Source organism: Podarcis pityusensis (assembly GCF_964106645.2).
Source record: "Podarcis pityusensis genome assembly, chromosome: 17".
Lineage (NCBI taxonomy): Eukaryota > Metazoa > Chordata > Lepidosauria > Squamata > Lacertidae > Podarcis > Podarcis pityusensis.
The window spans coordinates 526550-550613 of NC_138042.1; the positions used below are offsets into that span (position 1 = coordinate 526550).

General features: G+C 47.4%; 1 protein-coding gene across 5 annotated transcripts in view; it reads left to right on the top strand.

Annotated features, from left to right (window-relative positions):
• PTPN18 (protein tyrosine phosphatase non-receptor type 18) overlaps positions 1–24064 on the top strand; it is a 67155-nt gene that overhangs the window by 20874 nt on the left and 22217 nt on the right. For 2 of the 5 annotated variants that reach the window (XM_080987548.1, XM_080987549.1), the window contains 2 exons: positions 19560–19668; positions 22339–22415. In XM_080987548.1, the coding sequence (XP_080843674.1) occupies positions 19560–19668; positions 22339–22415 (186 nt within the window). Of the gene's footprint in view, positions 1–1296; positions 1334–8329; positions 8489–19559; positions 19669–22338; positions 22416–24064 lie in introns of those variants that run through there. The other 3 variants (XM_080987546.1, XM_080987547.1, XM_080987545.1) reach the window with 3 other exon arrangements.

The following is a 24064-nucleotide window of genomic DNA, read 5'->3' on the forward strand; positions in this document are numbered from 1 at the left end:
CAAGAGTTCAAAGCAACAGAACTCCCAGTCGCCCAACACCCGGAGCCCGCGCGAGCTCTGCCGCGCAAAGCAGCAGCTGAGGCTTCCGCGAGAAGGCGGCGCGGGGCGCGGGCGGGGGCGGCCCTGGCCGGGATGAGCCCGAGCTCTGCAGGCGGCTGGGAGCAAAGCAGAAGCGCAGCAGCAGCAGCAGCAGCAGCAGCAGCAGCAAAGACCCCCATCCCGCCCCCCCCCCCGCTTCCTTTTGGCTGTGATTAAAAATAGGTTGGGACGAAAGCCCCGAAGACGCCGCGCAGGCCTTTTTCTCCGCAGCTGAGACGCGAGAAGGGCCCGAGTTCCGCGCGAGAGAGGGAGGCTTCGGCCGAAGCAGCCCCGCGCAGGGGCCTTTCTATTGGGCAGCGCCGCACCTGCCGCCCGCTGAGCAGAAAGCTCTCTGGGCGGCCGAGAATCAGTCCGCGAAAGCCGCGCCTGACTTCGGGCGGGGAGGTCGGCCGTCAGAAGCGCGCCAGGCCGGGCGGAGGCCGGAGGGCGCGCCGGGCTCCAAGGTGAGGCAGGCGCCTCGGGCGGCCCATCGGGGCCCCCGGAAGGCCTGGCCGCTCTGCCCGCTGCCGCCTCCACCGCGGCCTCCTGCGCTTAGGCCAGGGCTGACCCCCCCCCCGGGCCCTTCCCTGCTTCGCGTTGCCCCTTCCTTCGTTCGCCCCTTTCCTCCGAGCCATTTTGTGCTTCGCCTCAGGGGCCCAAACATCTTCGCCCATCCCATCTGTGGGGATTCTCGGTGCCTTGGGAGTCGGTCCGCGTCTCCGAAGGACAAGCCGTGTGGCCGGAGTCGCCCTGGCCGCGGTCCCAGCTTTGCTCCCGGAGGGGACATGGCGCCCGGGGGCTCCAGGGCCAGGCGGCCGGCACCGCCTTCGGAACTTGGGCTTGACCTTGGGCTTCCCCCTCAGGTCTTTGGGGATTGTGAGCGCGAGGGCAGAAGCACCTTAGAACTGATTTTAGTAAGCTGCTCCGGAAGCCTTTTGGCATTTATATAAATGCTATAAGTAAAGAAATACATAAATACCAAGGTACCCAATCTCAAAATGAAAGAAAGAGAGAGAGAGAGAGAACAGCAGAGTTCTCCTGGTCATTGATGGTCTTATGCCATGGTGGGACTTTGTCAACCTAACCAGAATGCTAATCAAGTCCTTGCACTTTATAATCAGTGGCCTTAAAATGTCTCTGTGCTGCTGTTTCAGTTTCATTAACTTACCAATGGCTTTAAAAGGGAATTGGAAAAATTCACGGAGGAGAGGCTGTCCATGGCTATTCATCCTGATGGCTAGATGCCGCCTTCCAGGTAAGAGGCAGCAAATGCCTTGGAAGAACAGGGTAACGAGGAGCTGGAGAGCTTGGTGGCTTTTGTGCCTTCCTTGTGGGCTTCCTAGGTGTCTGGTGGGCCTCGGGGGGGGGGGGAATCGAGACACTGGATGAGATGGGACTTTGGTCTGATCCAGCAGGTCTCTTCTTACCACCTTAAAGATAAAGGTACCCTTGACCATTAGGTCCCGTCGTGGACGACTCTGGAGTTGCGGCACTCATCTCGCTTTATTGGCCCAGGGAGCCGGCGTACAGCTTCCGGGTCATGTGGCCAGCATGACTAAGCCGCTTCTGGCAAACCAGAGCAGCGCACAGAAACGCAGTTTACCTTCCCGCCACAGCGGTACCTATTTATCTACTTGCACTTGGACGTGCTTTTGAACTGCTAGGTTGTCAGGAGCAGGGACTGAGCAACGGGAGCTCACCCTGTCGCGGGGATTCAAACTGCCGACCTTCTGATCGGCAAGCCCAAGGCTCTGTGGTTTAACCCACAGCACCACCCGTGTCCCTCTTACGACCTTATTAGCGCTTAATTAGCCACTTTCCATAATCTCTGGGGAGGGGAGAGGGTCTTCAATTATTGCTTTCTTCCCATTCTATGGAATGCAATAGCATTATTTCTCTCTCTATAAATTAAAGGGGGAAAGTATGCTAGAAACTGCATGTGCGCAAACTGGAGTCTGGTCTAGCACGGTTCTCCAGTATGGTCTTCTATTTTTATGATTGTCAGAAAATGGTGAAGGGTTGCGGTCTGTATGCACTGATACCGTAGAGCTATTCTAGTACCTAAGTTGAAACCCACTGAGGTAAAGGATGCCCCCCCCTTATATAATCTCAAGGTCCAGTCATTTCCTCTGAACTACTAGTGACAATTATAACTGAAGACACAATGTGCAGTCGTGTGTGTGGCTTTGCTACCTTGCTTCTGTCATCTAAAGACATAGCTCTTTAGAGGCACCTTCCTGCTATATGACCCAGTGAGCAAAAAGTAGCACACACACAATATATATATGTTTGTGTGTGTGCCACCAACTTTTTTGGATCAGGGATATGGAATAACACAACATTACACAGCTTTTCCTTGTACTTCCAATTTACAAAAAACTTAACCTACTGAATTTCTGCTCACTATATAGCTCTTAAGGATTCAGGAACCCATTTCCCCCACACTATGCAACAGCTTTCTGTACTCAGAAATCATAGCATTGCTGGTGCCACAGATGTTTGGGCAGCAAGTGTGCATTTATGTTCAACAGCATTTCACCATATATTACCGAAATTTTTGAGATCTCAGTGATGGTCCATATACTCCCAGCAGGAAAAGCACAAAGGAAAACTATAACTTTATTTAATATTTAACAGTTTTGTGCAGGTAATGTAATGTGGGGAAAGGTGTACATGCTTTTACCTTATATTTTAAAAGGAAGGTGAAAAGGCCTAGCTCTATGCACAAATGGCCCTCCAAGTGCACGTGTATGTCCTTGAGGTGGTTGTTTTTTAAGTGACCTTTCAAACACCATCTGCTTCCTGCACTATTACAGTTAAGAGCAGAGCTGTGTGGTAAAGAGAAGACACAGTATGGATTACTCAAGAACTTAGCACTTTTCTTCTGCATTTCCCGTAACGCACAGTGATGTGCATAGCACAGAAAGGTGTTACAAACGGGAGATACAGCCTTGTATCTTGTTTAATTGATTTTATCTGTAAGCTTCCTTAAGTCCCATCAGCAAGATGAATCAAGGGGAGCGTGAGCGGTGCAGTTGCACCAGTCACAGAGTTTCTGGGGCGCCACAACTATGACATCCAGCAGAAGGCGAGAGGGCGCCAAATGGCAGCATCACACAAATTGCAGTGCCACTGAAATTTGAGATGCCAAGGCCCGCCACTGGCATCAGGGAAAAAGGTGGAATATAAATAAATATATGATGATGATAATGATAATTGTATTCTCAAAAGTGTGACACACACACCCCTAAGCAGCAATTGCATTTGTGAAAAATCCCAGTTCGAGCAATGCCATGCAGATAGCAGGGCCTTCAGTGAGAATTGCACCAAGGTCTCCCAGCCGACACAGAACATATTTATATAGCCCTTCTAGTTCAAAGCCTGAGAATACTTGATGCCAAGTTGTAGTTCTGGCAGCTCAAGGGCAGCAGCTATACTGAAACAAGCCAGTTCCTGTGACTCCTGAGTCCTGACATTGTGCTCACGTGTGCATGCTGCTGAGCACTCTCATGTGTACAACCCAGTCCTCAGCAGCCAGTTTTGAGGAGGCAAGGGTTATTCTGATTATCATTCCATATTTCCCCGCAAAGTTAAGGCAGGAAACTCTCCCTCCCCTGTTCTCTCCCTGACCCCCCCCCCACTTTTGGGGTTCCTGGGTGTCTGCATGTAGTGTACACACTTTATAAATGAGCAATGCAAGAGCTTGGGCTGCCCTGGCACAGGTGAAGTAATAGAAAAATGGAGATACATCAGAGCATATGCAGAGTGCAGCCACTGATGCTCTCTGAGTGCAGCCACTGGTGCTCTCTGAGATCAGGAGAAAACAAGTTTTTTCAGAGGCAAAAAGAGTCCTGGGCTTGACCCCAGGTGCATAACTCCCATTAAAAAAATTAACAACTGGAAATTAAGACTACCAGAATCCTCCATTCACTGCCTTTATTCTTCAAAAGCATTATTTCATTTACAGATTGTAGGGATTTTCCATATATACAGTCATGGGCCCATGATTTAAGAATAGGAAGAAATGGATCACAGTCCCCACTCCAAGACAGCCTCTAAGAGATATATATAGATACACGCACAATATCACATGTAGATCAAGTTCAGCTGTCACACAGTTGGAAGGACCCAAGGGTCATCTAGTCCAACCCCCCACAATGCAAGAATCACAGCCAAAACATCTATGACATCTGCTCCGAAGTAAGTCACACTAAGTTCTGTGCAGCCTACTGAGTTACTAAGGGCTCCTGCCCTTGCTCTCTCTGCTTGCTAACCTCACCTACTGGCCACACATTGTCGTCCTCTTACATCTCAGCCAGCAACATAGCGTGGATTGCAGGCACCTGGGGTGGGGCAAGTGTTACACCCTCCTGATGGACTGGGCAGCTGGGTTGGGGGTGCACGCTGGGGGGTGCATGCAGCAGAACGCGCACAGAGGGTGAACGCAGCCCCTCTGCAACAGGCTCCTTGCCCACTGCCTCCACCCACCTGGCCATTAGACCAACCTGCCTGCTGCCACACCTCAGCAGCTAGAGCTCCATGCCTGTCATGGGAGCGTCAGATGTGCCCGGGGCCATGTACCCCTTGCCCCCCCACTACGCCTCTGATCTCAGCCAGCCCCTCACTTTTCCCCTCCCATAAATACGACTGCAGAAAAAAATAAAAAATTCAGAGGAAAAGATTATTTTGAACTACATGCCAACTAAATGGAATTGGACAGTTGGACAACATAAATGAATTATTTGTGCCCTGTGACCAAAAAACTGGTACTGATGCACTGGAAAGATAAGTGTACAGTGGTACCTCAGGTTAAGTACTTAATTCGTTCCAGAGGTCCGTACTTAACCTGAAACTGTTCCTAACCTGAAGCACCACTTTAGCTAATGGGGCCTCCTGCTGCTGCCGCGCTGCCAGAGCACGATTTCTGTTCTCATCCTGAAGCAAAGTTCTTAACCTGAAGCACTATTTCTGGGTTAGTGGAGTCTGTAACCTGAAGCATATGTAACCTGAGGTACCACTGTATACATAAAAGAACACTGTAAACATCTAAATTCTTTGGCAGGTCATGATTGACCCCTGAAAGACAGTAGAAAACTTTACAAAACCAAGACAATTGAGACAATTTATGAGAGACAATGGAAAGTGTGTAATTGTAATTGTAACAGTATACTTTTTGTTTTATTTTGTTCAATTAAACTGCTCTTAAACAACAACAGCAACCACCCATCCCCTCCCAGCTTGCTCCAAGCCCCTCTGCTCACAGCGCCAACGGAGTGGGGGAGGTGTTTCACAGAGCAGTTTGTCAAACCACCCTTTGAAGCACCTTCTGTCCCCTCTGTTAAACAGCTTGTCAGGGCAGCCTGCTACCCTGTTGTCTTCTAGAGTTGGCATGGCCACCAAAGGCAGCCAAACAAACTGCAGCATGATGACAACCTTACATTTCTATGTATAATAGAAAATATTCAATCAAGTTGTACTAAGAGTTGACACACTGGAATTAATGGACCTAACTTAATTTTAGTGGGTCTATTCAAACCTATTGAACATAATATAGAAAGTAGGTCTGAATAAACATATCTTGGATTGGATTGCACTTCAATGGTGCAAACAGATGTTAATATAAAAAGAGCTCAGAGAGTATCTCTCGGTCACAAGATAAGCCTAGCTCCCTCCCAGATTCCATATGAAACATGCACCAGATCAAATGCCAGTTTGGTCAACGGAGATGCTTCAGCCACCTCATCATACTTGATCTCTTTACCTTTTTGATTTTTTAATAGCACCGCACAACCTTTTATTATACCTTTGATAATCATTAAAAAGGAAAACACTAAACGTTTTTTTAAAGTACAAAACTGCTCTGTAGATTAGGGAATGAGATTTTGTGGGTAGATGAGAAGCTCCCACTTGAAAACCTTTGGTTTTGGGGAGCAGGATTAGTTGAGGTCAATTGTGAGAGGAAATGCTATGTTTAAATTTAAACAAAATGAAAGAGATGAAACCAGAGCAGCCTCTTGCTCTAAATACGGTATGTTGCATCTTGAGGCGTCTGTGAACTGTTCCCTTCTTGCCTTCAGGAGGTTAATATGGTGGAGTGAAACAGAGCCCAGCTGTTTAGGAGGCCAGATGGAAACAAGAGCAGAATATTGACTCACTTGTAGTGTAAAAATTATTATAGACAATATTATTTGATATAAAAACTGGAGTATGGATGAATATGCAGTTGTAGATGTTTAAAATGAGACGCCATGGAGGGGATGGGAGGAAGTCTCAAGATTTGGAGAATATCTTTATATAGATTTGTTTTTACAGTTTGTGTTCATTTATATTTTGTATTTGTAAAACCAATACCAATTATTTCAAAAAAAGAGAAAAAGAAATAGAGCTCAGCTGAACTCAAGCAGTTTTTCATTCAATCTGTTGTGGAAAGTTGTGCAAGGAGGTGTATCCTGCTTGTGAACTGCTTCAGTTGGGCACTCATGGCTCTTTCATAAAAAAGCTAGTATCCCTCCATAAAGGAGTCCAAATCTTCCCAGACTTTTGTTGGCTGATCCTCTTTCCTTCATTTTCACAACCTCTCTGTTCAAGATCATCATACTAATAGAGTGTGTCATGACATCCACCTACTCCTTTACCATTGACACATAGCTAATTTCTTCAGCTAATGCTTTTGTTTTCAGCAAAGCAAAGTGACTTCAGACCCTGGCATCTGGTGACTTTATAGTGCAGGGATGGGGAACCTGATGACCCTCAGAGGTTACTGGGCTCCAGCTCCTATCATCCCAGACTATGGCCCATGCTGGGTGAGATCTGATGGGAATTGGAGTCCAACAACATTTAGAGGGATATAGGTTCCATCAAGGCTACCATGGGGTGGGGAAATGCTGCTGGACCAAGTCCCCACACAGTCCCCCCCAAAAAAATTGGGTTTGCCACTCCTGCTATACACACTTACCTAGGAGTAAGGCCCATTGAACTGAACAAATCTTTCTCTGAGTAGGCATTTATGGAATTGCTGTGTAAATATGGTGGGCCTGCTGGTCTATATACCTTCTATGGCTGCAATCCAGAGCAGGTCTGGCAGCACAAGCAACCTAAGCAGTTGCTTTGGACCACAACACGTTAAGAGTCACCACTGAATTTGTGTGTGATCTGAAAGGTATGTCCCAGAAGCCTTTGCAATAGTTCATTGGATGGGTGTTATGTACTAAGCCTGGATCCTAGAACAATAGGCAAGTAGGATCCTAGAATGCAACAACTGATTGGCCTGCAGGAAAAGACCAGTTGGGCTCCAGGAGGGAAGCAGAATCAGCCAATCAGATGGGACTCATTGTGTAAATAATGTATATAAAAGCCTGAGGTTTGGAGGGCAATTCAATCAGTTTTACAAGCTGCATTAAAGAGCATGAAATCACTACAGGACTCTTAAGTATATTTCACTGGCGACAAGGGTGGGATCCTGCCGAGCTGTCTGCTGCGCACTGCACACAGCTGCCACAGGCAACACAGCACCGCACTGCGCATCCAGGCTACAGCTCCAGGACCCAAGGACCCAGAACGGCAACAGACAACAGCTTCATGCCGTTCAGCCCAGCCTCAGGAGACTGGGAAGGCTATGCCACCCACTTCCAGTTACTCCTGGAGGCAAAGGATGTCACTGATGCAGGCAAGAAGAGGGCGACCTTCTTCAGCGTCTGTGGAGAAGAAATGTTCGAGATCGCCCAAGCCCTCCTCACTCCCGCAAATATAGAAATCTTTCCCTACGACACTTAGATCATGCATAGCTTTGGGTGATCTATTGCTCAGCCCAACCACTTGGGGTGGGGGTATTCTCTGGAACTGGCCCTGCTGAAATCATATGCATACTTCCCTGGGAGTAACTGGTCACATGTCTCTGGGAACCAAGGAGGACTTACCTCCCCAGGAACATGCACGGAGAATTGCGTTTCTGAATTGTGTTTCCCACTACAGTCCTGGCTCACACTCTGAGCTACAGCTGCCCCGGGACAATAATGCCAGAAACCTTGGACACAGGATAATATTCCCTAGACGGGGGTGGGGACAGTGCAGACTTTTGCCAGTGATGATGATGGTGCCATTCAGGCTGTCCCTGCCAGTTGTCCAGAGAAGCTCACACACCCTGATTGCTGTGTGCAGAAAAGCTACCTTCCCTTTCCCAAGAGAGGGCAAAGAGCCAGACAGGTCTGGGCCCATCCCACCAGCCACATTGGGGAGGCGTGGCTGCGAGAACCTGAACTTCCTCTTAGCATTTCATAGCCTTCAGTTCCCACTCTGCCTTGTCCCTCTTCTGACAGGGATGAGCCGCTGTGCAGAGAGCCTGAAGGGCTTCCTAGCCCGGGTCGAGGCCCAGGCAGGGCAAGAGAAGGGGCAGCTGGCTGAGGAGTTCCAGGTGAGTCTTGTTTACCTGGGCGGGGAGAGGGTGACCCAGGACAGCAATAGACCTCACCCTGCCCTGGGTTAGGACTGGCTGACAGCACCTCTTCCCCACCCCACTGTTCACTGCAACCAGGGATTTTCCTCGCATACTCTGAGGTTTTTCCTTTTCCTGGTGGGCCTCCCATACCTTTACTGGCCTGGTGACAGGCATAAATTCAACCGGTACAGTTTTTTTTCTACCTGTGCATCTCCATTCCAAGAAAAGCTACAGAAGTTGAATTTCTGTCTAATTTTCTAGGAGTGGCAAGTTGACTTGCCTAGTGATTACTTTCACAGAACCAGCACGTTTAAAAATGACATTTCAGTCCTGCTTTGACCCATGATTTGCCACATGACCCAATCCAGCTGATGAGTGCTGGAGGGAAGCCTAACTGCACCTCCCAACTGCATTCCAGGCATGTTGCCTGCTCTCCAGGGGAAGATAATCCCTCTGATGCTCAGAGGGCTCCCAGATCTATGAGGAGAAAAGGAAGGAGTGCAAGAAGATGAGTATTTCATGCTTGCTAAAAAGCCATAACCTTACAGCAACTACAATGGGCTGCCTCGTATCTCCCTTCTAGTTCTAGACACTAGTGTCCAAGCTAGGACTAGAACAAGGCGCAAGAATGACAGTAGCAGAGAGAAGTTGACAAGGGTCTTCTTGGGATTAGAGTCCAAAATGGGTGTCCCATCTGTCCATAGTACAGGCCAGCCTTGCATATTTCACCCTTGATTTCTTCCATCACAATAAGAATACAATAATTTTATTTCCTGATAAATTTCATTCTATACAACTCTTGGAAAAGAATCTTTCTAGGCTGCTCTATCTGTTTGTACTAGTGTAAAAAGCTTGCATGCAGGTATACACTTACAGGATGCTATATAAGCAACTAAGCAGGCACAGCTGCCTTTTGCGTACTCTTTTCAGGCAAAGATCTGTGCTTTAACACTGCCCAAGCAGTTTTTCTTTTTTGTTTTGCACCAAGCTTTCCCGTGAAAAGCAGCTCTTTGAAGCTGAATTGGAGCAAACATCAATTCTAGTTTTCCGTGGACTGACATTTGCTCTGGTTGAACTTGAAGAGGCAGGTTTTCACGGGGAAAGCTCTGGATCAAAAAAAGGAGGTGGTGCTCAGACACTGTTCTTTAAATCGTGGGCTGTACCTAGAATCATAGAATCATAGAGTTGGAATAGACCACAAGGGCCATCGAGTTCAACCCCCTGCCAAGCAGGAAACACCATCAGAGCACTCCTGACATAGAAAGATCAGTACAAAGGTAAGTGTGGATAAGCCCTAAAGCTGTGAACCAAGAAGCTTCGAGTTCAAATCTCACCACTGCCGTGAACTTGGAAAGTGGCCTTATGCAAGTCATTCTCAGCCTCAGTCCCTCGTCTGCAGTATGAGACTAATAATAAAAACAGTGACTGGCTTTACAGCTTTGTTGTGCAGATTTACAGGGATAATGCCATGAAGTGCTTTGAACACTCAGAAAACACTGCAGAGGTGCAAGTTGTGGTGGTTTATACCATACCAAATCTGGATTGACTGCCATATGTTCCTGCAGAAGAACTTGGGAGTTGTCTTCTTAAGTACAGTAGTATTTTTAGATGATCACTTTTAATGTACATTGTGGTTTTTAAAGGTGTTTTACTGGTTTCCATTGGTATGGATTTATCTTCCGTAAGTCACTTTTGAGACTGTTCCAGTGTAAAACAACTCATAAAGGTAATCATAAATAAATAATAGTTTGGCAAGTGAGCATTGTTGTTGTTGCTGGCATCCATCTGTCTTGGGAGACAATGGAGGAGTGCACCTTTTGGGGTGAAGTCAAACCGTTGGAGTTACAGCACCTGCTGTGGCTGCAGAGACTGATATGGGACAGACATGTTTTGTTGCAGCTGGGGCAGATCAAGGTGCTTAGTTTCACTGTTACAGATGCGCCATGGCGTTTCTTTTCTCTGCGTTCCTCCCAGTGGTCATTCCTCCTCTGTTCATTACTGTGGATGCACGACTTGTCTGTCTCCAGGCACTGCAGTCGTCTGCAAGGGATTCCCACAAAGTGGGGTTGATGTTCCAAGCCTTCACGTCATGTTTGAGACATTTTTGCAGCTTTGCAGAGTTGGTCCGCCAACAGGCCTGGTGCCTGAAGCTATACTAGAAGCCACTGGCCTTCTCATCTGACAACACTTCCCAGAGCCTCTCTGTTGGGTGCAGGGCCAGCCCACCCATGAGAGGCAGCTGCCTCAGGCAGCCAGGTCCCCAGGGCAGCAGATCTTGATGTTGATTTTTGTTCAGGACCGGCTCACCCATGAGGCCATGTGAGGTGAGTGCCTCAGGTGGCAGGGTCCACTGGGACAGCAGATGCCAATGTTGATATTTCTGCTCTCCTTGTCGCTGAGGTAAATCTCTCCTCCCCCCCTTCTTTCTGGCAGGGAGGGGGGCATCCTTTTGGGATCTGCCTCAGCTGCCAAAATGTATTGGGCTGGCCTTGGTTGGGAGCCCTGACAATTAAATAACTCTGAAACATATTTAGCTCTGTAGTGTAGACGTGTTTATTTGGTAGAGGGTGTGAGAAGTTAGAGTGTCTGCATGTGTTCCCAGATCCGAGCTGGCAAGCAGATTGAAGAGAAGAGTTATTAATACATAGCTGTGGACTGCATGTTCCGTTACACGCTAGCATGATGAAGAAATGTAGGGCACGATGGGGCAGGGCTGATGCATCTCCCAGTGGCATCCTAAGTGTATCCTTCTCCTCTCTATCCATATAACTGATGTAGAAAAAACCTGCTCCTTTTCCCTTGTGGGGTATCCAAGAGCCAGTATAGAGCCCTTAAGTGGGTTCTCTATCGGTAGGAGAAAATAACAGAGGCCAACCTGGCTTGAGAGCAGTACACGTGAAAAGGATCTAGGAGTCTCGGTTGACCACAAACTTGACATGAGCCAACAGTGTGACGCGGCAGCTAAAAAAGCCAATGCAATTCTGGGCTGCATCAATAGGAGTATAGCATCTAGATCAAGGGAAGTAATAGTGCCACTGTATTCTGCCCTGGTCAGACCTCACCTGGAGTACTGTGTCCAGTTCTGGGCACCACAGTTCAAGAAGGACACTGACAAACTGGAACGTGTCCAGAGGAGGGCAACCAAAATGGCAAAGGCCTGGAAACGATGTCTTATGAGGAACGGCTAAGGGAGCTGGGCATGTTTAGCCTGGAGAAGAGGAGGTTAAGGGGTGATATGATAGCCATGTTCAAATATATAAAAGGATGTCATATAGAGGAGGGAGAAAGGTTGTTTTCTGCTGCTCCAGAGAAGCGGACACGGAGCAATGGATCCAAACTACAAGAAAGAAGATCCCACCTAAACATTAGGAAGAACTTCCTGACAGTAAGAGCTGTTCGACAGTGGAATTTGCTGCCAAGGAGTGTGGTGGAGTCTCCTTCTTTGGAGGTCTTTAAGCAGAGGCTTGACAACCATATGTCAGGAGTGCTCTGATGGTGTTTCCTGCTTGGCAGGGGGTTGGACTCGATGGCCCTTGTGGTCTATTCCAACTCTATGATTCTATTATTCTATGATTCTATGAACCAGAGAATATTGAGAAGCAAAAGAGGTAGTAAGCATGACCTCTATTAAACTGTTGCAACAGGGTCCTCACTCACTACATGCAGGAGGGAGGAGGAACCCAGAACAATGGTGTGCAAGCCCTTATATAGACTTTTGAAATTGCCCACCCTGTAGCTCAAGACCACCCCCAAAAGCATCATACATACATCACAGAAGGAGGCAGTCTACAGCAGAAATCCTGTCTGCTAGGATACCTGACAAAGGTCACTGATTGCTTTACTTGAGCAGCCCATCCATTCTTTTGTGATGGTAACGGTAAAGGGACCCCTGACCGTTAAGTATAGTGGTACCTCGGGTTACATACTGTCAGAGCTGCTTCCAGATCCTAGCTCACAGAGGATCACGCTAGCCAGCGATCATTAAATAAAAGTCTTTATTGAGTTACAGTTTCCATTCTCAAGCTGCTGCGTGCAACTCTACGTCTCATGGTTAGATCGGCGAAGCTCCATCTGAGTCTCCGCCCCTTGTACACCAACTTAATATCCTAGCCTTGCTCCACCTTTTCCGCCTGACTGTTCTTCTCTGGGTCCCTCTGCCCCCCGGGGTCTCTTCCTTCCGGGATTCCTCTGACGCTGACCCCCCTGACTCTTCTCCCTCCTTTCGGCGGGCTTTAGGACCTGGCTCCCTTTCCGGGCTGCCTACTGCGCCACCTTCCTGTGCATTTGAACTTGGCACGCGCGCCCAACCTTCCACCTTCCGTCTGACCGTTTCTTCGCTCCCCGATGGAGGTGTGGCCACTCCTGACTCGTGCCCTCCCCCCTGTTGTGAGCTGCCAGTGCTTGATCCCTGGCGCCCTTCCTCTTCCCTGCTCTCTGGCGGTGACGCTGGTCCTGATTTCCAACTGCTCCCCTCTGAGTCCCCTCTGGCTCTATCTTCCTGGGGTGTCCCCCTAGGCTCCCCCCTTGCCCTGGCCACTGGTGCTCCTTTCTGTGAATCTTCTGATTCACTGGAAAGACTCGGAGATCTCGGGTCGTCGTCGTCACTCATCTTTTCTTCTGCCTCCTCTCCCTCGCTCTCTGTTTCCTCCCTTGCCCTTGCCTCTGCTCCTGAACCCCTGACACATACGCTTCAAGTTACAGACTCTGCTAACCCAGAAATAGTACCTCGGGTTAAGAACTTTGCTTCAGGATGAGAACAGAAATTGTGCTCCGGCGGCACGGCAGCAGTGGGAGGCCCCATTAGCTAAAGTGGTGCTTCAGGTTAAGAACAGTTTCAGGTTAAGAACGGACATCCGGAACAAATTAAGTACTTAACCCGAGGTACCAGTGTACAGTCACGGACAACTCTGGAGTTGCGGTGCTCATCTCGCTTTATTGGCCAAGGGAGCCGGCGTACAGCTTCTGGGTCATGTGGCCAGCATGACTAAGCTGCTTCTGGCGAACCAGAGCAGCACACGGAAACGCCGTTTACCTTCCTGCCGGAGCGGTACCTATTTATCTACTTGCACTTTGATGTGCCTTCGAACTGCTAGGTTGGCAGGAGCAGGGACCGAACAACGGGAGCTCACCCCGTTGCAAGGATTCAAACCGCCCACCTTCTGATTGGCAAGCTTTAATTCCCGAACTGAGGTCACAGGCTCACCCTATTCATACACAAAGACGCCCTAAAGACAGGTAAGCAAAAGACAATGGAGAGGCTTTCCCATTTCCTTCCTCCTTGCTGAGAAACATTTGAGGTCAATTTGGGAGAGTCAAAATGGTTTCAGGATTGCTCTCCTGTACTATTTCAGACATGTGATTTATATTTTTATGTATGTGTTTGCCTTGTAAATTTATGAACATTTAATTTATATATTTGAGACCTTAAATTCTTATAACATAAGAGAATGATTATGGCCATTAATTCCTATGGGGGAAAGAAACTCATCTCAATTTGGGAGCCTCCAGGTTTTCTTGTTTTTGCAGTTCTCCTCTCTAAATATTTGTTTGCAGTTCTGCAAAATTTGGGGTTCCCCTCAAATCTGTGGATACCTCCTGGTGCTGTTCTGGCAATGGGTTTGCTAATAGTATGAAGAATCAAGAACCATGCAAAATCAAGACTTGAGTCTGTCCTGTAAAACTGGGCCTTAATTGCCCCCTGTTCCTGAGACTGCGAGTTCCCAGCTGACTCGGCCAACATGGCTTTTCCGTGCCCTGTCAGATGGCTGAGATGATGAGTCCTTCTAAGCTGCACATGCCCCCCAATCGGTTGCTGCATATCATGTGCCAGGATGCATTGGACATGGTCACCTTGTGGATGAGTTGACTCTAGGAGGGCTCTGTGGGTGGCCTGTCTGGTCTTGATTTGAACTGAGGCTTGCACAAGCTGCATTGAGCCTCTTCAAAACACATGCACCTGAATACAGATCCACACATGTCAAGCACATCCAATGCACATTTAAAGTACATGGCTTCCTGGGAATATTCCTGGGAAATATAGTTTCCCCCTCCCATAACTAAAACCCTTAACAAACTACACTTCCCATGATTCTTTGGGGAAAGTCATGCGCTTAAAATGTGTTCTGAGGAAACTTTAAATGCAAGATGTGGATCTGTCTCAGTCACAAATCTTTTGCTATCACGCCATTTGGCTCTTAAGGTATTTTTGAAGGAGTGGCTTTCCTTGGTGTCATACGTCCCCTTGATTGATCCTGCACATTCAAGATCTTGGTCCAATAAGGCTTTGATCCTTACAAGGTTTTGTTGAGGCCAAGGACCCTCATTTCACTGCGCCCTGCAGCAGTTTACAAATATTGCATTTCCTTATGGTGGGACAGGTTTGTCCTGTGATCCTCCTCCTGCCCCCAGGTTCCAGCATTGGCTTTGCCCACAGGCTGCATCCAGGTTCCAGATATTTTAAGTTCAAGTAGCTTGCCAATTTCAATTGAAAGTGAAAATGGGAAACTTTCTCTAAATTTGTGTGTGCCTGCATTTCAACTTTACTTCCTAATTTATAGGCACGAGAACAAGGTATTGTCACAGACAATAGGAGGGGAGTGGAAACTAAGTCATTACCACTTTTGCATCCTTTTAGCTCCATGAACTCCAGATACAGTCATGCTTGATTTCCCACACAGGCAGAACGTGAATCCAGGTGTCCTGATTCCTAACCTAGCAAGGTCTAGAGCAGGTTTCAGTGTCACATGCCTGGCCATGTGAGGCTGCTAGCTCTCATTGTTGGTGTCATTCGTGGTGACAGTTCTGAGATGTTGTATAACCCTCCTTGTTTCTTGAGCATTACATAAATAGTAACTATAATCTCTCTCATACCCTTGGAGACTGGCCTTCATTGTTCTGTGTTTGAGAAAGGTCAGCAGAGAGAGGTGCCAGGAACCCAACAAGTAAGAAAGTTTCTCTGAGGGTTTAAACAGCATATCTGGCATGCCAGGGTCACTGCAAATCAAACCTTTGTCCTCTTCCATGCAGTGAAACCTCTTGCACCAACTGTTGTGCAGTGACCATCCTCCACTGGGGCATAGAAACAAGCAAGACTTAGCATAAGACAAGGAGGCAATGCTTAAGTTCTGAAATGGGTCAGGTGACGATTCAAGCTTGCCTAGGAGGGAAGCTTTACGGTTCACCTTGGAAATACCTGTCATCATGTTGTTGATCCAACCTGTAAAACTGTGTTCTTTCAAGTAAACAGCTTGAGGTGGAAAAATGAGAAAACTCCAGATTCTGGCAGGCTCTGCCCAGGATCCACCAGGTTGTGCCCCTGGCTCCTCCTTTTCAGGTAGATCCACATCATACATTTAAAGTACACCCAGTTCCCCACATAGAACTACAGTTCCCATTACTCTTAACAAACTACAGTTCCCAAGATTCTACTCTGCCTTTCACCATCCAGGCTCAGACCCCTATTTAGTTCAGTGAGAGAGTTTCTGCTGTCATGGGATCATAGAGCTGGAAGGGACCCTGAGGAATCTGCAATGCAGGAATCTTGACTGAAGCATCCATGACAGATGACCATCCAACCTCTGCTTTAAAACCTCCAAGGATGGAGAGTCCACAATATTGTCTGGGTAAAGTCAGGATATTTGAGACAGATATGGAAGGGTACAAGGGATGCGGGTGGTGCTGTGGGTTAAACCACAGAACCTAGGACTTGCTGATCACAAGGTCGGCGGTTCGAATCCCCGCTACGGGGTGAGCTCCCGTTGCTTGGTCCCTGCTCCTGCCAACCTAGCAGTTTGAAAGCACGTCCAAGTGCAAGTAGATAAATAGGTATCGCTCCGGCAGGAAGGTAAACAGTGTTTCCATGCGCTGCTCTGGTTCGCCAGAAGCGGCTTAGTCATGCTGGCCACATGACCCGGAAGCTCCCTCGGCCAATAAAGCAAGATGAGCGCCACAACCCTAGAGTCGTTTGCGACTGGACCTAATGATCAGGGGTCCCTTTACCTTTACGGAAGGGTACGGGAAGCCTGTGAAGGGCTTGAGGAGAGGCATCGTGGAAGCTGCCTTATACCAAACCAGACCCATACTGTCCACACTGACTGGCAGTGGCTCTGTAGGGTTTCTCTTAGGTCAGGTATGATCTGTCTCGCCCTGCCTGGCGATGCTGAGACTGAACCTTGGACCTTTGCAGGCAAAGCAGATGGTCTACCACTGAGTGACAGCCCTTCCCCATTATGGTTTGGATGGCAGGAAAGGCAACAGCCACAGATGGTGGCAAACTCGTACTGTGAACAAAACTGTAGTTTACAATTTCTCAGCAAGCAGAAATGATGTTGTACAATAAGATGAACTTGTTGATGCTGCCCAGACATAGGAATCGCTGCCTGATGCACAGGGGATGGGGAACAGCCCTAGGTGAATAAATAAGGAAAGGAACTGAATTCATGGGCTGTTTACATTACCTGCCACTTCTCAGCTGCAGTTGGGGAAAGGGAGGACAGTGAAGTTTTGACATCCCTCACTGGCAGAATACAGCAGAAGCCAGACACACACTTGGGGGGGGGGGAGAGGGAAGGAAGCATGAGCATGCAAATAACAGTATGCTAAAAGGGTGCATGTTACAGGCACGCATACAAATCAGGACCTGATTCAGCATTTCCTCCTCCAGTTCAAGTCTGGGTTCCCCTCACTTTCACAACCCATTGGACAAACATACTGGTTCATAAATCCAAAGCCCCTTCCCTATGCTTCACATAATCTGTCTGCTTTGGTTATGTTTAAATCACTTTGTGTGCACATTTATTGAAGTACTGGCATATCTTTACCCTTTCGCACAAAAACATGTGCCAGGATATATATATGTGTGTGTGTGTGTGTGTGTGTGTGTGTGTGTGTGTTTTTGTGTGTATAAAAAATGTTTGGTTTAGGCTGTTCATACTGGTTCCTACCCCTCAGTGCTGTGCATAGCCAGTTTCTGCAGAGCACACTGAACAGGTTTCCTTTGAGCTTTTGCTAAAGGAGGAAATTGTACATCAGACATAAGCATGGCCAATGCACATCCACAGCATAAATGAGATAGATCAGGATGTACCCCACATCCATGCTTGTAAAATAAACACAGTTGTTCTCTGCTGAACTTTGAAAACTAAGGGCTGATTCACACTTGCCAGACAAACTTGTTATTTGGTGGGTGCACAACTTTGATGCAGGACTGCTGTGATATTAGAAGAGAGGTGTGTCCCACCTCTTTTTTACAGAATCCACAAGCCCCATTTCCCAAAGCCTCCTTGTTTCAATTTTCTTAATGGTATCTGCCTCCCAGAGGCCATTAATCCTATTTTCACACTGCCTCAAGAACACTTATCTGTGTTATATAACCCCTTGCCTGACCTGGTGCTGCCTTGGGTGAAGACCACAGGTAGATAGAGTCATCATCCAGTGTTCCAGTCAGTTCCTGGAAGGAAAGCCAGTGTCATCACACCAGGGAAACCTGCTCTGATGAGGCACAACATGGTCAGATGAACACTGCATGCTCCAGAAATATACTCAATGAGAGATTGTAAGATTTCATAAGTAGCGCCACTCTGTTCACTGCCTCTAGTGCTGTCATTGACCATCTGCTGGGAGTCACTCACTTGCCAAAATGGCTTCCGAGCAGTTTATTCATTTACATTCCTTCTATAAGGGTTTCCCCCTTACAGACTACTTTAATTGCAGAGGGGTCTTGGTGGACCACTTAATGATTTTCCTTGTTGTTGATGCAACTGTAATGCACTGGGATAGATACTGTGTATATATATTATTTGTATTGCATAGAATTCAAACTGTAATAACAAAATATAATATAAGAAGTGAGATAAGCAAATAAAATGCAATTAAAATCACTGTGAATATTTAATGCAATTGAGGTGCCTTTTCCCATCTCCAACCACAAATCCACAGATGTGCTACAGACCATGTGAAGCTTGTGGACCACAGTTTTGAAATCCCTGCTCCATACCATTTTATGTCATATAGACCTCAGAGTAAAAATATGCATCAGTAATAACAAAACCAATAAAATGTAAAATTTGAAGCATACAAACAATTCATATATATATATATTTGAATATTCCATTTCAGAGAACAAGATTAATGCTGGTTCTAATTAATGCTGGTTTTAATTTTATTGTTATATAATTTTATGTTTATAATTGATTAATGATTATTCATTTTGAAACTACATGTTGAAAGTTCCACATGCAGAGAGTTCTGCCTGGAAACTCAGTCCATAAATGCTTTAGATATACAGGAAACTCTCAATTTACACAGGGGTTACATTCCGAGGAACTGTGTTTTTACGTGTATATCGTGTGCATCAGGAACACCATTTAAAAAGCCTGCAAACACCCTCTAAACTTATGGAAACCCTTTAAAGGCAGCCCTTTGAAGTTTGAAAGGATTGATGGGGTATTATTATTCTTATTAATAAAAAAACCCTTAAAAGCACCCCAAAATCCACCAAATTCCACCACAATTGCCCCCTCCAAACCTCCTTGCTCAAATTCCAACTCTCCAAAGGCCCCAAAGGTTGGTACAAAGGCTCATGGGATTGCTAGATGCTATTTTTGTGCCATTGTTGCCATTTTTGCACCCTTTTAGGATCACTTTTTGCCCCCTTTCAGGTTTGTGGCAATGCACACATGTGTGGATGCCCGTGCCCCAAACACGCATAAATGGGAAGTTGCCTGTATACATAAATAAAAAGGAAGGTGTGGCAGGGACAGAGGGACCTTGGGATTCCCAGACAGCCTGGCCAACTATCAGGGATGATGGGAGCTGCAGCTGAGCAACATCTGGCAGTCCACAGGTTTTCCCATTCCTGATCCAAAAGCTGCGGAAGAGGGTATTTTTCATTCTTATCCCCCAGAGCCTCCATTAGGCACCAGGAAACCTGCTAAGCTTGTTACATGTCCATTTTTCTTTTTTTATTACCTTGGAGACCTGTTGTCAGATGGAAAGGCAAGCGTGTAAAGATTTTAATAAATGAACGGATGCTCTTGTCTCTCGGCAGGAAATCAAAGCCCGGGCGGCAGCATTCCGGCAACAGCAGGGCATTTCAACAGAAGCTGGGGGCAACAAGGAGAATATCAAGAAGAACCGTTACAAAGACATCCTGCCATGTTAGTTGCCAATGAGGAAATACTACTACTGTGTGGTGGCTTTAATATTGGCATCTGTGGCATGGGGCCAGTTCTGCCCAACTTGGCACTCACTTCCTCTTCTATGGATCAGGCTGTGTTACCACATTCCTCTTGGGCTCCTCCACCCTAGGAGTGCCTTGAATTGTCTTTCATTTGCTCGTGTCACCAGCAAAATATCCAGTGAGTGTTGCCATGTCCCAGGCTGTAGTACTCGCGATTCAGGGCCTCAAAGCATCAAGTTAGACCCTAGATCCATCGGCTACTCTCAAATTATAGGAATTTTGTGGCAGTCCTATTGACTATAACAATATTGTTTTAAAAGTTTACTTTTAAAAAATCACAACATTCTGAAAAAAGAAAATATTGCATATGAAGAGGAGGTTTCCTTCTTTCCCCAAATATCCATCTTTTCTCTATTGTAAAAACCATGGCCAAGGAATCATTCCAAGAATGAGAAAAATCTGTTTCTCTCTCCCCCTCCCCTGATTTTTTTTTGTTTTTCCTGGGCCTTCACATCTCTAGCTCTATCCCTTTAGCAGCTGCTCACACTGTCCTTGTGTGTCTGACATCATGAGGAACCTTTCTATTCTGGGATGGGTCTTAATGGGTAGGAGAAGATATATTCATTGCAATTAATCTATCCAGGCTCCCACATGTGTGGGTTGAACAGTTTCAAAGTCCCATCCTTGGCAGCAGAATTAAGCATAGGAATTTGGCTGTAAAACCTCATTTAGAGGAAGTCCTGCTATGAAGTAAGCTGGCTCTCCCTTCTTACCCCGCTGAACAAAGAATCAGGCAACTACAGTAAGTTTAAACATAAGAATTTCTTACTTATAATTTGCATTGGTTCCCAGCAGTGGCAGCAGTAAAAGCTATGCTGGCAAAATACTTAGATTTACAGTACAACCAGCTTCAGGCATGTACCTAAAGCCAGAGCAAACAGAGATATCTCTGCATCCAATGCTAGTCAAAGGAAGAAAGAGAGGAAAAGGAAATACAATATGCTCCTTCCTCTCCCGGAGAGTAGGGGAAATGACATTACACAGAGCCCTCTCTGCCAACTGTATTTCTATGGTCTGCCTATCAGCAATACAGCTCTGTGGGCTTAGCCCCTTCTCATGCAAACTAGCAGGAATGTGCATTTCTAAGGTTTGGCTGCTACTCTTCCACACCTATGGCATCACTGCAGCTCATTTAGTGAGTCTCAGGATTTGGGATGCTGGAAACCAGGGGCAGTAACTGTATCCAGAACCCTGCCCAGGAAGTTTATATAAAGCTCCAAGCCAATCAGGAGGCCAGACTGAGGAAGTTAACTAAGGGATGAAAAGTAATCAGAGGAACTGCAAAAAGTGGAAGTTGATACTTTCTAAGGTGTGCGCCTTCATTTTAGGAACAGGACAATCTGCCACTGCTCTCTGGAGGGTGGTCAGAAGGACAGAGTGGTTGTGACGCTAGTGATGATGAGCAGATACTTTACCTTGTTTTTGGTCTGTCTTAGTTTCTCAGGCTCTGCTCCAGGGCTTCCCAGAGGAGTATGGTTGGCCACTGTGAGAACAGGATGCTGGACTAGGTGGGTCATTGGCCTGATCCAGCAAGTCTCTTCTTATGGACCATCTAATTCAGGGGTCCTCAAACTTTTTAAACAGGGGGCCAGTTCACTGTCCCTCAGAGACTGTTGGGGGCCGGGCTATAGTTTGAAAAAAATATTAACGAATTCCTATGCACTCTGCACTTTTTTCTTTAATTTTTTTGGGGGGCCCCCAAGAGAGTGGGGTCCTAAGCTATAGCTTGTTTAGCTTATATGTAAATCCGGTACTGGGGGGAGGGTGTTGTGCCTTGTTGTGGTGCACCTGTGGGGTGAAACTAAGAAAAAGCGATGTGGGTGGGTGGGTGTGAAGAGAGGTCGGAAGCACCTGTGGCGATGCCAAGAATGGAATTAACGGAGACCCTGGCAAAAGAAGGAAATGCTCAGATGGCAACAGAAATGCAGCAAGGCACTTCCTCCCGTGGCAGGAGGGAGGCGGGCTGCGAGAGGAGGGCCATAGGCCCGTTAGACAGCGGCGGATTCAACAATTGACAGGCGGGCCGGGTTCAGGACCATAGGCTGTAGTTTGAGGACCCCCAATCTAATTGCTCCAGGAGCTCTCTTTGTGAATAGTGCTATGCACAGATCCACGGGATGAATGTGAAGCAAGACAAACCTGTCCACTTACTTGGGCAATACCTGTGGAGCAATGCTCACCTTGGTGGGGTCTCTCCTAGGCTATCTTCTCGGGGGTTGAGGACATACCTCTCAGGGTGCTACTCTCTGGTCAGTCGTCTGTACACTATGACCTTAGGCGCACCAAGCCATGGGATCCAAACAGCACCAGTGGTTCAATGTAGTCAGGGGTTTGGTCACTGACTTCACAATCTCTTTCCTTTTTCCATTTCCTGTCAATTGAGAGCAGGGTTAGGCTAAGCTGTGACCCTCCAGATGTTTCTGGAGTGCAGCTCCGCCCATGCCCTGACCATTGGCTATGCAGCTGGGGCTGCTGGGAGTTGCAGTTCTGAGGGATCACAGGTCAGATGCTGAGATTCATGTTCTCTCTCTCTCTAAGGCCAGGTGACTATCTGTGGTACTAACTCCCAGTTGTGTACATCTCACAGATGATCAGACCAGAGTTGTTGTGAACTTCCTGACAGAAGAAGCCCAAGCTGATTACATCAATGCAAACTTTATTCAGGTAACAGAGTCCTGAACCCTACCCCTCCCCATTGCAAACACATCTGACTAGAGGAATTTGCCCAAACTGATGAGAGCTGAAACACTGGCAAGCTTTGTTCCAGATTAAAGCGGGGCGGGGGGGGGCTCAGTTCCCTATTATACCACCCAAAAGATTTTACTTTTGCACTGTGTAAGTGTAAGAATGGCATTGACCTGCCTCCAGAGAAACCTCCCCCCAGGGCCCCTCAGGTCAACCACAAAATGGCACTTCTCTCCCCACCAGGGAGGAAGGGGTGGGTCAAGAGCTACACCAGGAACAAGGGGGAAATGAAGATCTACATTGGGATCTGCTGCCCATGGGGATCCTGCCTCACTTTGCCTCATGGCTGGTCTGGTCATGTTTTTATAGGCCTCAGTGACTGGCCTGTGCCTCATGACTGGAAGGAGAAATGCCCAAAGCAGTGGTAAAAGAGGCAGCCAACTCTGACAGCAAGTAGCTTGGCGGCATCTTTTGTGTCAGAGTGGCTGAAGGGTCCAGTATCCCTGCAGAGGTGCGGGCAGCATCCTGCTCTTCCCCCAGGTGAAGATGCTTGGAAGCATGCAAGGCCAGTTTAGCAAATGATGCAAAGATCCAGCAGGTGACCTCCATGGAGAAGGGGGGCTTTTGTCCCATAGTAGCCTTTTCATGATTTTATTTTATTTTTCAAGGTAAGCTAGTTGCGTGTCGAGACCCCACAGCCACCCCCTCGTTGGGAAATAACTCACAGAAGTACACAGATATTAGGTTTATGTTACTGGGCAAATTTTGGCCACAACTTTATTGAATTACAGAATGTGAGCGGTATTGGCTTAGGCATTGATTGGACCCAACTATATTTGACTCTGTGCAGGAAGTCCAGTAAGGGTAAGCCACCGGTAGGGGGAGCCCTGTTGATGCGAACCAGCTCAAGCTCCCCCTGGTGTTCCCGTCCGGGTCGTGTCAAAGCCCTAGCCCCCAACCGGGCTTCGGACAAGATCAACACCCCCGGATTCCTTTAACGGAATACCCTTAAGATGGAGGGGCAGGTGATGGCCACACCTCCCCTCCCCCACACAAGGTCAAAAAATGCCTAACCGCAACCCTAACAAAGTTGTGACGATTGCTACGAGGTAGGCGAAAGCCAAGTGGCCAGTGCCAATTTGCCAAGTGGAAAAATTCCTACCAGGCCCCTTGGACAACCAAGGCGACCAACTGAAATCCATAGCAAGGCCAGTGCCTAACCTGCAAGTAGGGAGGGAGGGTGATTGAGGAAGCGAACTCGCTCCTCGGTTTAAACTGTCCCAGCCACACCCCGCCGGCCAGCGGATTGGCTGGCTGGGCTCTGACGTGGCCGGGATCCCCCAGGCAATGGGGGACAAAGTCCCCCACCCCCGGTGGGGAGTGGGTGGCCATGCGGTCCACCGCAACTCCTCCCCACTGGGAAGTGGAGCAGATAAGTTCCATCAGGCACACTAGAATGGCATTATGGCAAAAGTCAGAATTGAAGGCTCTTCCTATCATCAGTTAAAAGTCCCAGTTTACTAGAATACATTTCTAGTCCTCATGGTTACAGAGATAAAATTGACAGTGGGATGACAACGTACTCTAAAGGCTCTTGGGAATCCTAAATTTAGCGATAAGATACACGC